At 33.6% G+C, this 13,158-nt stretch overlaps 1 protein-coding gene across 5 annotated transcripts in view; it reads left to right on the top strand.

The window, feature by feature from the left end:
• The window catches only part of SGO2 (shugoshin 2), a 20,390-nt gene extending 7,232 nt beyond the window's left edge, over positions 1–13,158 (top strand). For 4 of the 5 annotated variants that reach the window (XM_068948196.1, XM_068948195.1, XM_068948194.1 and 1 more), the window contains 8 exons: positions 422–576; positions 2,214–2,389; positions 2,806–2,883; positions 3,738–3,820; positions 4,217–4,452; positions 4,981–7,002; positions 9,671–9,818; positions 11,494–13,158. In XM_068948196.1, the coding sequence (XP_068804297.1) occupies positions 432–576; positions 2,214–2,389; positions 2,806–2,883; positions 3,738–3,820; positions 4,217–4,452; positions 4,981–7,002; positions 9,671–9,818; positions 11,494–11,599 (2,994 nt within the window). In that variant the 5' untranslated portion in view covers positions 422–431 and the 3' untranslated portion in view covers positions 11,600–13,158. The remainder of the gene's footprint in view (positions 1–421; positions 577–2,213; positions 2,390–2,805; positions 2,884–3,737; positions 3,821–4,216; positions 4,453–4,980; positions 7,003–9,670; positions 9,819–11,493) is intronic. The other variant, XM_068948197.1, reaches the window with a different exon arrangement.

Genomic DNA, 13,158 nt, shown 5'->3' with positions numbered 1-13,158 from the left:
AAACATAATTTTTGGATTCTGGAGTTAGGAATAAATTAGTTCTATTTATTTAAAAGTTTAACTTGTAAAATTTGTATTGGCAAAGCCAAAAGTGATTTGGTTACATTATGAAGTCATAGAACCTTTTTTTGCTTTTAAGTGTAAATTTGGATAGTTGCAGTCTTCATGTTTATTTAGCTATGTATTTAGCCAGTCTCTGTGATAACATGAACTTGAAAATCTCAGGGAACAAATCATTAACCTGTTTGAACTTGTTGAACTCGGGTTCCATTTTAGCTAAGAGCAGACATCTTTGAAGACTGCAGCCATTCTTTCCATTCTAGAGATAATAAATCCTGATGAGAAAGATGCAATTTAAAAAAAAAAAAGTGTGAGCAAAAACATGTTGTATTATTTGGACATTCCTCTTGACAACATACAGGTTCATTTTGATGATGGATAAACAAGCAACTGCTAAAGTGTCTACCATTTTAACCATCGATCCTGTTAAAGGACGTATGAAGAAGAGGGATAGAACATTACAAGCTGCAAAAGTGAACACTTCTCTAGCATCTAAAATCAAAACTAAATTAATAAGTAAGTCCTGTTAAAGTAAAACTGAAGCCATTTACTGTTCTTGCAGAGTATATGAATTCAAAAGGAATAGTAAGCTATTTAAAATGATTTGCTGAATTGCTGCCTAGTCTAAAAATATTAATGTAGTATGTTGAGAATTTTAGGATAGCCTGAAGGTTAAAACACATGATCATGAGTTGATTATTATCTAAGTCTTTGTATATTTTCGGTGCTTGCTCTTTGGCATGGCCAAAAAAAGAGTATACTCAGGTGCATCCGTGTCTTATGTATCTAGACATCTAAAAACTGTGGAATCAAAATTAGTAAATTAGTGACCTTTTAAAATATATTTGCTATAATATAATATCTAGTGTTCCTATTTGCAAAATGAGATTTAAATAGAATTATTGATGGAGCTATTTACTGAATCAAGAAAAATGACAAATATTTATCTGCTGATTCATTCGTTTGCCAGAATGTACCTTTTTCCCCCGGTAAGTCAGGTTTCAGTTCAAACATAGGTTTTTCGTGATAGTCGTTGTGGTGTTGTTTCTGATTCTAACAAAAACAGTACGAAATTTCTTAGATCCTCTTCTGCAAAATGCAGGGAAACTATGGATGTAGTGGAACCCCACTACTTCAGAATTCCCTAATTCAAGCAACGTGATTAATTGCGTGTTCACTTCTGGTTCTCTTCCTGTGACTGGTGCAGCAATAATTGTTGTTAGTATGCATATTTGAATTTACTGTGTTTTTATGTCAAAAATAGTGATTTTCAGTGAAAAATAATTAACAGTATAGGTGAAGAATACTAACTTCCTTTAGAAATCTCCACATTGCAGTAATAGAAATAATTCACTGATCTGAACAGTAATTTCAAAGCAGAATGTTTGAATTAACAAGGTTCCACTGTTGTTGCCTGCTTCTCAAAGCATGAAGTTTTGCAAATTTAGAATTATAGGTCACAGAATAGCATAAGGCAAAGAATAAATGTATTTAGAGTAGATCTCACTACCTTGCACCTTTCGGTACTGTATAGGGTGTGGTCAGAGCATGGTTAGTCTTGCCTGTCCTGTCCCTACTTGGAGTTAGCGTTAGCTCTGTGTAGCATGAACGCGAGGCAAAAAATCCAGCAGCATCTTGGTAATATGCAGTGTCACTGGAAAAATAATAATAATAAAAAAAGTTCCTAAAAGGTTCTGTAAAAGATGTGAGTAGGCAGGTTTTTGTTAGGACAGTGGAGGGTGTATTTCTGAATTAAAGTTTCTTTCTTTCTCTTGGCGAATCTCACATTTTTGCCCAAATTATTTGGACTATTTCACTGTAAAAATACTTTTTTTTTTTTTTTTTTAAGAAAGCTAGATATGTTTTTCATACTTGTAAAATTATCCATTTTTAAAATGCTTTCTTCTTTAAATATCCTTATTTTAGAAATCCAGACTATAGCAGAATCCATGCATGAAACAAACTTTAATTTGCAGCTGACAGAGTAATCTTCTGAATGATAAGCAACTAGAAACAGTTTTATATTAAAAGTGTTAGGCTTTGGTACTGTTCCACCAAAATATATTGATAGAAAAGTTGTATAGTGTTGTTCATACAAAGAGTCTGGAATTGAAGCTTTGAAAATCAAATGGTATTATTTTTGTCTCCTTTAGATAACTCATCTATTTTTAAAGTGTCTTTAAAACAAAATAATAAAGCATTAGCTCTGGCTTTGAGTGTAGAGAAAGAAAATTCTCGGAAGCTAAAGAATGAGAAGATTTTTCTTCAGAAAGAAGTGGAAGAGCTGCAGTTTCATAATATTTTGCTTCGTCAAAAACTAAACTGTTTGGTATGGTGTGAATAATATCATTTAAAGTTAGAACAGCTAAACCAAGCTTTAATTTTTTTCTAAAAGTGTAATATTGCTTCTTAAAATGTTGGTTTAAACATCTCTGAGGGAAATTTGTGAAGTTATGTGAAGTTATGCTATCTCATAGCAAATCGTTGTTCGCATTTGGTTTTTCTTCCATAGGGTTATTTTGTGCTTACTGTTTTGTCCGTTGATGCATCTGTCCATCTGTGGCTATGTTAATAGTGTCATTTTTACCTTTATATTTATCAGTACTGCAGTGGTATTAAAAATTAGTTTGGCTTTCAGTTGAGTGTGAAAAATTGCAACATATAGTCACTTTTATGTCATCTCTTTTTAAATAAGCCGGTAGCCATTTAAAGAGATTTTGTTTTATTTTTTTTTTTAACATACAGAATAAAACTCTTATAGAAATAGAAGCTTTTTTGAGTAATAACCTCTTAACGGCAATAGAAATAAGCAGTCTTTCTCAGGTAAGGTGATGTTTTTTGAACTATTACAATATTTAACTCTTTTCCCAGGGTAATATTTTCAAAGTATCTGAATGACGGGAGTGTTGAAATCGGTTATGCATTTTAAAACATTTATCTCAATTATTTAAAATTTGGGGTGAAATCCTAGTACAATGAAGTCAATGGAAATTTTGCTGTTGTATGCAAAAAAATCCCTTATGGTTTGATCTTATTTGCAAAGAATCTAAAAGTTATGTGTCAGTTAAACCTGATGAAGTCATGTCATGAAAAATAACATGCAGGTAGGTGGCATTCTTCACCAATGAGCTAATATGCTCTCCCTGCTTAATGCTAGAGTGAGCTATGCTGCAGGAATCAATATCTCATGCATGGAAACTTTACCAGAAAACGTAGTCCATGTTAGTCCTTGTGTCATGGCAAAATTATAGTTAAGTGATTTATCTCCTGCTTTATTAGATGCCTGTGTAGTTTTAACAAAACATGATTTTTACTGTCTGATGTTTAGTGTTGCTCTGTGCTTCTGTATACATAATGTAGTTCGGTGTTGCATTAATTATATCTGCATGGAAAAACTATACAGTGCTTTGGGATGAAACTAATTACCAGTTTTGATAAATTTTGCTACAAGATATTTTTCTTCAAAGCTATTGTGTATGTTTGAAGGAATGTATTTCCTAATAATATGTATCTTATCCGGAAAAGTTATAATTATTCAGTGAACCATAAAATATCGCGCAACGTTGATCCGTACTGCTGTTTTTGCCCATTATTTTATTTTTTAGGGGATATTTCTAATGCTTAAAACTTAGGAGAAATTCAAATCTTTCTACTTCCCCACTGTTCTTTTTTGAAAGAACCTTCAGAGTTCTCTTCCCCTGTCAGATGGTCCAAGCAGCTGTAGTGACAACCAATTCAGGAGTACATATCTATCAGCTAGGTAGGTGGTTGTATTAAATGTGGAAGTTGCTATGTGTTTGTAGATCTTTATTTTTTACAACTAACGTTGTACGTTTTGTTCTAATGTATTTGAAGTAATGAGAAAAAATTTTCTGTCCAGTTCAGAAGTTACCTATTTGTGACTTGGAATTACGAGCAAGATATTGGTAGACAAATCTTCTGATTGAATAATTTATTTCTTCATGGAAGCTCGTGAGCACAAAGCAGGATACTCTATCAGAAAAAATACATTTTACCCTAAGATAGAGGCAGAAGTAAAGCACGTTTCATACTTAAGTTCTTGTTTTGTGCTTTTATATATTACTAAGGGTTGAATGAGTGAATATTACGGCATAACATGTAATAAAACCTTCACAGTAAAATATCCTCTTTTCAGATCTCTGGAACTGCCAGTGAAGCTTCCTTTAACTGCACCATCTAATGCAAAACAGCAGGATAGCCCATCTGTATGTGAAGTACTAAATTCTTGTAAAAGTACCACTATTTTGTCAAAGGAAGTACACTCAGATAAACTCAGGTTTGCATTATCATTGCCTTCTGATAAAAATAATCAAAAGTCAAATGAAATAGACCAGGTGGAAGCAACTGTTGACACAAATACATTTTTAAAAGGTATGATATATTTCTGTACGGGTGATTTTTTTTTTTTTTCCAGAGATCGCTGAGATAGTACTTAGTAATTAATTACTTGATGTGCAGTATATAATATATAATATTCAAACTGTAACAAATTATTTTAATTTAATCAAAAATAGAATGCTTAACCCATAAATATAGGTGTTCTGACAATCGTTTGTAGAGTAACGTTCATTGGAAAAAAACAGCTGAAATCATAACAAAGCTAACATGAACTAAATAAAGCTAAGATAGCAACCAAATAATAACTTATGCAGTCATAGAAACAGCCGATTTTTTACTTATACTTAACTGCAAAAGTCCCACTTTGTTAAAATGCAAAATTAGCTTTAATTAACTGATTTTTATGACCAACCATTGAAAATGAGCATTGATTAGAAAAATGCAGCTTGACCTTTTCTATGCTTCTGGACCAGTCTTCGGTAATCAGTCTTATTCTGATAGCTGTACTCTATTCTTTTTTTTTTTTTCTCAAGCTGATGAAATTTCTCTCTTTGCTTGCAGAAAATCAGTTACGTACAGAACTAAAGTGCAACAGTGTCTTCCTGACTCATGTCAATAATGCACAATATCAGAGACAGTCCGAGGAGCTTACAAAACAGTATACTGGTAGTTCATTGCCATTCTGTGGAAACGTAACTGAAAGAAAGAAACATACAGCACATGATAAGTCAAAAACTCAACATAATATAAAGGATTTTGATAAAAAATGCAGCTCAAATAGTCTGCTTCATTGTGGTATTAATAGCAGCAGCAACACCAATGACATGAGCTGTCACGCAAGATCCAGTGACTTGTCTCACAGTATTCCTTCACCTCTTCAGCTTAGCAGTGAATGTAACATAGATTTTAAGATTTCTGTGGACAAGATTAAACCTGAAGAAACTGTTTATGATGCCGATATGGAGTTGACTGCTAGTGATGTAGGTGAACTACTCACAGTTACATCAAAAGATAAACTGCACCAAAATAAAAATAGTAATGCCAATTCTGGTGAAACATCAGCAAATTTCAGAAGAGTAAAATATTCTAAGGAGAAAACTAAAAGCAAGCCTAAAGTAAGTTCAGATTTTTATGCAGAAGAAACTTGCTCTAAGGCTAACAGTAGTACAGATTCAAAAACTAACGACTTGGCAACTCAAATGTTCCAAAACCAGACAGAACAGCTACCTACAGGGAATTCTTTAGAGAAACAGAGTTTAAAGAATACCAGCAAATATTATCAAGCACAGGATTGTCCAAGTAAAGCTAAAGATACTAGGAGGACATACCTGGTTAACCTAGTGAGTCCAAGGAAACAAGAACAGGAGACAAATCAAGACACTTGTCCAGAAAGGTCTGAAGATATGGAAAACAAAATACAAGAAGCAGACTCTAACTCACCTAATAATAAGATCCCACCTGAAATGTATTGTGCTGAAAGTTTTCCATTCAAGGATAACACCTCTAATGCATTGTCTTTACAGCAGGACTTTCTACATACAAATGAGAAACATATCAACCCAGAAATGAACAGGAAAGCCTTTCAGAACCCTTCTAAAAAGAAGGCAACAAAACATTTTAGAGAGGAAAATGGACAGTATAGAGAATATGGTTCAAAAAAGTCTCAAACAGAGATAAGCCAACATGAGTGGAAGAGAAAAGAGCAGAAGAATATTATAAAGAATAAATACAACCGAAAAAGTAGTCACAGACAAAGTGGAGAAACTGAAAGTGACAGTGTTCATAAAATTATTCAGAAAATAGACCGAAGGAGTAATAAAGTTTCACCAGGCAGATTAAAACGTACATTGGCAAAAGCTAGCCGGAAAGCGTGTATAATACCAACAGAAAACCTTAGGCAATTCACACTGCTTAGAAATGAAGGGTTAAAAAATAAAAATGTATTGCACACAGATGTTATCCATGGAAATAAAATAGCTAAAATGCAGCAAATACAAGGAGCTTTAGATTTTCAGAATGGTGAAGCTATGAATGCACTGCAAGCTAGTTCCTCCACAAAGCAAGTGGTTGATAACAATACTGACACGTTAAAGAAAGAGGTAGATTCCTCATCAGGGGCACATAGAAAGCCTAACCTTATTAATTCTCCTGATGATCAGGTAAAGACTAAAGGGAGCTTTATTTCTGATTTTACTGAGATCAGACCAGAAAAAAAGGTTTTCGGGCATATTGACCAGGGGAAGCAGAATATTTTGGACAACCAGAAAGTCCCGCCTGAGACAGGTTCCTTTAAGAGCAAGTTAAAGCCTACAGTTCAAAAATCAGAATTTTTGAAATTCTTACCTGTAAACTGTTCTGAGAATATGCCATTAAGTTCAGGTAGATTTTTCCAGGAAGGTCTTCCCCATGTGGAGCTCCCAGTTGTTGATTACCTTAACGTTTCAGTTAACGTCTCTAGCCTGAAAAACTCTGAATTCTGTGGAAAAAATGATCATGCTAAAACACTGGATGCTGAAATAGCAGAGCAAAAACTGGATCATACTTACAAAGAAACTTATAAACAGTCTCTGACACCTTGTCATGGTAAGTGCATGGCGGAGAGGAAAGAAGGGCTTTTTAAATTAATGCCTGGAATAGTGGTGAGGTACCTTCTCTGAACAGTACCCCATTTTTATTCTTTGAATAGACTGGCTAAAATAGGAGTGGAAAAAGGTAAAATAGAAAATCACTAACGTTATGCATGTCCCCTACCATATTAGCAGTCATGATGTATTTCATGTTTAGGCAGGCAAATGCACATTCTTGAAAAGCAGTTAAAGTTGGAGCCTGTACTAACTTTGCAAAAGAGTGTGATGGGCTTCAGAAAGTTGGGGATAAAAAGATACAATAACTTAGGCTTTTATACAAGGGGGAGATTGGTGAACTGCATTGTTCCCTTCGTAAATGAAGGACAGAGGCAAGAGCTGTTTTCATTAACTAGGTTTACAGATTTCATCTGTATTTCTTTAGGAATACTGTAATTCAATAGGAATTCTCAGGCCTTTACAGAAGATATTTTGAGCAGGTCTTCTCTAGCATCTACTTATAAGTGTGCTTTCGTATGACAACCTTATTTTTTTAAATAAGGTATTTTAAGAAAAAAATCAAACTTTACAATAGTGTAGGAGATAAGCTTTAGATTATTTTATCATACAGTGCAGTTAGTGCAAAGGTGGTAAAGGCTCTGTGCTAGAGTCAGTTTCCTAGCTCAGATCAGTAGCTTTAATCCCAAACTCTTAGTCAAATACTGCTTTTGCTTTATTTGAATGCCATGACAATATAGGCAAATAATCTCCTATTTTACAGGAGCACAGAATAGGAATACTGGCAGAATTGGAACACTGTGCAAGATACAACTCTCTGTAGTTAGTGATTGCTTTTTCCCATTTTAGATTTCTTTTGAAGGTAGAAATAGGATCCTGTAATTTTATTAGCTTCCATGAGAAATTAATAAAGCCTTGTGATCAGCAGTGTCAAAGATTATTAACATAAAAAGAAGCAAGCTAATCATTTAATCTTCGGTCATTTAAGCATAGTTCAAAAAACAGTTCATTTTTCATCCTACATTCAAATCTGTGTCTTGAATTAAAAGGAAACAAGGAAATAAAGTGCTTTCTGATGAATCCAGCTCCTCTGCATCACTACCCTGAGCTGTGCTTAAAAATACAACTTGAAAGTCTCCTGGCATGGAAGTTTCTATCTAATTAGGTCTATGTGAATGTAAACATTCATGCTTGAAGGCATCCAGCTTTCTTAAATAATTCAGACTCAGAAAAAACGAGCTCCATCAAAAAATAATGCTTTTTTCCTTTTGCCTTCTTAAGTCATGAAGGACTAACTGCAAGCAGCCCAAAGTCACTTTAATACACCTAGTATACTTACAAGTGAAGTTAGCAAAAATTGGATGAAAAAACCTTTCAAATGTAAGCAGAGAGGTAAAACAGTAACATTCAGAGGAACATTTATAAAATGAGCAGTCTTCTCCACTGAGATATTTTACTTAATTTCAGCACGGAGTTCTGTTACAGAGTGATGGTAACTTAGCACTATCAGTTTGACCATCAGTGCAAGACATTCTGATGTTATTGCAAGAAGGAAAATCTTCCCTTCTTTAACATATAAGCATTCTGTGTTACAATTCATTAGATTCAGGATAGGCATAACAGAAAATTTGTCATTTATCCAAAATCCGTCTTCTCTATGAGATAAATAGCATGCGTCTTTTGTCACATAGGATCTAAGGTGATTAAAGTCTTCAAACTTAGGAAACGAAGATAAGAGAGAGTGTTAATTTTAATTCTATAGAAAAACTGCATCCAAAGTGTTGTCATCTGGATGCATGAAATCTAAAACCTGACCTGTATCAGTGAAGAATATACATTCTTGGAAGAACTTTTATGGGATCCAGATTAAGGGTGTATTTATTTCATCTTGGATTACGCTCTGTGTTAAATCTCAGTGCTTCTCAGAAAGACTATGATCTATGGATGGTTTAGAATTTTTTGAAATGTATGTTAAAGTAAAAATTCCAGTATTTTTCACAAATTATTTAAAGTATTTGTCTCCAAATTAAGTATTGATATTTAATCTAGCATTCTGAATTGGTCTTAAAAACCTCAAAAGTTTACAGGAAATTAACACAAAGAGTACTGCTTTTATCAAGGCTGGCTAATTTTTAGATATAACATGTTCTGTGATTCAAAATATGGGCATTGTAAATAGCTCCACAGTACGCAGATCTAAAAATACTGAGGCTCACTTAATCACTATGCTCGGGTCTTTTCTCACAGAATTGGCATAAAGTTGGAAAATGTGGTCCTAGGGAACTCCCTTGTACAGGCTGAAGCTTGGAATTACAAACGTATGCCATCGCCCTGCATTTAAGGCCATGACCTGTTTGCAGTTTTACTTTCTCTGACTGCAACAACTTTTGGGAGCCTTAAATAGCTAGCTTCAACTTACAGTACTTTTGAGGCTTTCTTAGACTGTCCCAAGAGCTGTAGCAGTCTTCAGACAGCTCAAACTAGGATAGGTGAAATCTGCTGTAATGGCATTTGTTTTTGCTCATCTGTTCCATTGTTTGCTGAACGTCTTTAGATTAGGAGCAGTAACCAATTATTTGATTAAATTTTTTTTTTAATTATGAATTGAAAATTTACTTTGTGATTCAGAAAATATTTAAAATGAAGTATATAAACTACTGTATTAACAGGGAGAAAGGCTTTGCAGGATCTGACAAATACCACCATACGTTCTCACGCTTCCTTACCTAAATCTCCCAAAACTTTAGAAGAAAATTTAGCAGCACGAGCTAGACGAAGAAGAACCAGTATTTGCTACAAAGAACCCAATCTAAACAGGTAGGTATAAGTAAATGAGGGTTGTGTGTGTGTATGTGCTTGGTTTTTGTTTTTTTCTTTTTGTAGTACAGAACTATCCCTAATAAATATTTTCTATTAAAAAAAAAAAAACCAGTTGGACTATTTCTTCCATAAACTGAATTGGAAAGATGCTCAATATTGATGTCGAATATTTCCTGTTATGCCAGAATTCCCAAGTGCCAAAGAAAGACAGCATTCTTCAGTCCTAAAAACTAAAATATGGTTTACAATTTATTCTAATATTTTATTCAAGTGGTGAATAATGGTGTATTCTTAATGTTTAATATGTCATAAACCCCTTTGGAGATTTACATTTGCAAATGTACTCAGATGTAAACTTTTTACTATAATAATGTCCTTATAATCTTGTCAAGAGGCGAGACAGTTTCTGTAGTAATGTTGTGGAATCCAGTGGTTTTGCCTCAACTAACTTCATCTAATATAAGCAATCATTTGAACTTGAAACATATTAATTTGCTCATTAGTTATTTACCTCTCAGTGTTCTTACCAAGTTCAGTGACACAAATTAGGCTTTCCAAATTTATCAAGACGACAACACAGAAATTATGTAATAGCTATTAAAATTTAAAGATTTTAAAGTCAAAAACTTGTATAAGAAAATTAACGTTTTTGCACTTATGTGAAGTAGAGTATACCTAAATCCTGACGGACCTTTAAGTTGATTATTTCTGAAAATATTCTGAGAACTTTCTGTTACTATGATAAGTAAGACTATAATATTAATTTAAGGAAAAGTTCAGCTCTGTGTTTGTGAATATATTAGTAGAGTATATATTCATGAGCTAAAGACATTATTAAGTGTTAAGGGTGAAATGATTATAGCAAGTTATTTTTTCGATATAACAAGGTTGTAAAAGGAATATATCTTCCTTTTCTGGCCAAACAGTGGGAGGAGAAGAAAATGAAACCCGTGAACTGAAAAAAATTAGCCCACTCTTCTCCTTCACCCCAAAAATATTTTTGTTTACCTGTGCAAGTAAGCAAACAATTAATAGCCATGAGACTGAGAGTAAACAGGAGCGAAGAGTAGCCTAAAAAATGTCTTTTCATTTTACTGGTTTCTAATATTTTAGAGATATTTATGTCAAAAAGTTTGCAAAAGGAATGCAAAGGGATTAGAGTTGCATTTTTCTTTTACTGTAATCTTAATTGGATATTAAGATAACGCTTTGATATTATGATATTGACACATTCTCTTGTTAGACCCCACAGTGATTGGGTTCTGTATTTCTGGAGACAGTAAGCTAGTAACAGAAAATAGTTTGGGATTTCACTTGAGATTTTAGATGTTATTCCTTCTTTATATTTTACTTTCAAATACAGTGTTCTGAATGGATGCTATTAGACCTTTGGTTTAAATCATGTTTGTGCTTTGCCTTAAAGGAGTAAGTTACGGTTACTCACATATTAATATATGTGCCACATAAAAAGAGTAAGATTTTTAGCATTATTTTGGGGAAATAATTTTTATCTATGTCTTGCTATTTCAGATATATTTATTTTTCATAAACTTAATTTTTGTGTATCAAGCTTTCACTGATAGTATTTACTATTTGGAATTGTTTTTATAATTACATAGGTACTTGCTGATATCTACCCATGAGGCTTTTCTTTTATTTCTTTTGTTTACAGCAAGTTAAGGCGTGGAGATCAGTTTACAGATACAGATTTTCTGGATTCTCCGGTCTATAAAGTAAAAAATAAAAGAAGTTTTAAGAGTAAATCAAAATTTATTTGAAGAAGACAAGAGAATTGCCTTTATGAACAGTACTTTTAAAGTACCTTTAAAATGTACTGCTTTTTTTTTTTTTTTTCCAAAATGGTAGACTGCTTATTGTTCTTTGATAGATAAAGGTAAAACACAGCCTTCCAGAGTGGAATTTTCTGGGAAGAAGCCTATATGTAAGTGACACAGAATACCTCACTGAGGAGTACAATACAGGTTAGACTCTACTGTGGTGTTAGGCATTTTCAGCCAGTAGATTATAGTCTGTTTGAAAGGTTTTTGCAGCATTTTTTAATTTGTAAGAAAAAGTGTAAGTTTTAAGGAGACTAAAAATAAATCACCTTTGCGAATTACACTGAGTTCTTCATATTTATCATGAACAGAGTTATTCTCAGTTCTGCTTGGAAAAGACACAAACATCCCAAATTTTGGTAAATCCAGTGAAACAGATGGGGCTAGTCCCATTATTTTTTAATTGTGCAGTGGAACAAAATATGATAGTTGACTCTTAGTTTTGACAGAATCATATTGAAATTTGAATGGGGGGGGGTCTAATTTTTTTGGAATAGTAGACAGAACTCCAGAGTATCCTGAGAGAAATAGCACTGCAATAGAAATTCGGTAGTAAATATGATCCAGACAAAGCAGTGCTGCGAGTTTCCAGTTGACAGGGTGTTAATGTGACAAATATTACGTCAGCATTGTAACATACAGCTATCAGACTTTTTATACTGCTTCTCCTCTGGACCCTTACGAATCACTTCCATGTCCCCAAATTATGTTGTCAGCAGACAAATAGTTTTCTGGGATGATATGGATCACAGTTGTTGCCAGCTGCAGGCTGTAGCTCACAGGACACACAACTTTTACAGATTAGATTGGATAAGGCAACCAAGTTTGCTGTAGCTCATTGTAACTCATTATAGCTCATTCAGATATGAATAAATTAACTTATTTGGTTATAGAAGATGGTTCTTTACACAACATGCAGTTAGGCTGAGAAATTCCCTGCCACAGGAACGAATGTTATTAGGTTACATTGGCTTAGAAGTTGATTGGAGAAATTCATGGAAGGAATATCTGTGAGGAGTTACCAGAGACACCATTTCTGGCACAAGATGTCCCTGAATTGCAAATTGCTGAAGGCTGGGAGAGTGTTCTAGGGAAGTCTCGTTGTGCATTTCACCAATTTTTATATTTTTTGAGGCATTCACTGTTAAAACCTTCAGAAACCAGTCGTTTGTTAGTTAGACCTTCGGTCTGACCTAGTACATCTCTTCTTATGTAATTGATATTCTTACATTTATTATAAGTGCTTAAAAAAAAACTATGTTCTCTTTGTACTTCCTTTGTAACTAGCATCACTTCGATCTCTTATAACATGATTGAAAGTTGGAGATTTACAAACAAACAGGAATTTGGCAGGTTAATATTTGTTCCTCATAAAGCTTTTTGCTGAGAAGGGTGGTAAATGCATGTGATTTTACTTGTACCATTCTGACAGAATAATTTGAAATTATAATAATAGTGGTTTGCAAGATATTTGTAATTCTCACTGTAAAACGCTAAAA

The sequence above is a fragment of the Struthio camelus genome, chromosome 6, assembly GCF_040807025.1.
Source record: "Struthio camelus isolate bStrCam1 chromosome 6, bStrCam1.hap1, whole genome shotgun sequence".
In the NCBI taxonomy this organism is placed as follows: domain Eukaryota; kingdom Metazoa; phylum Chordata; class Aves; order Struthioniformes; family Struthionidae; genus Struthio; species Struthio camelus.
This window is presented reverse-complemented; position numbering and strand designations above follow the sequence as displayed.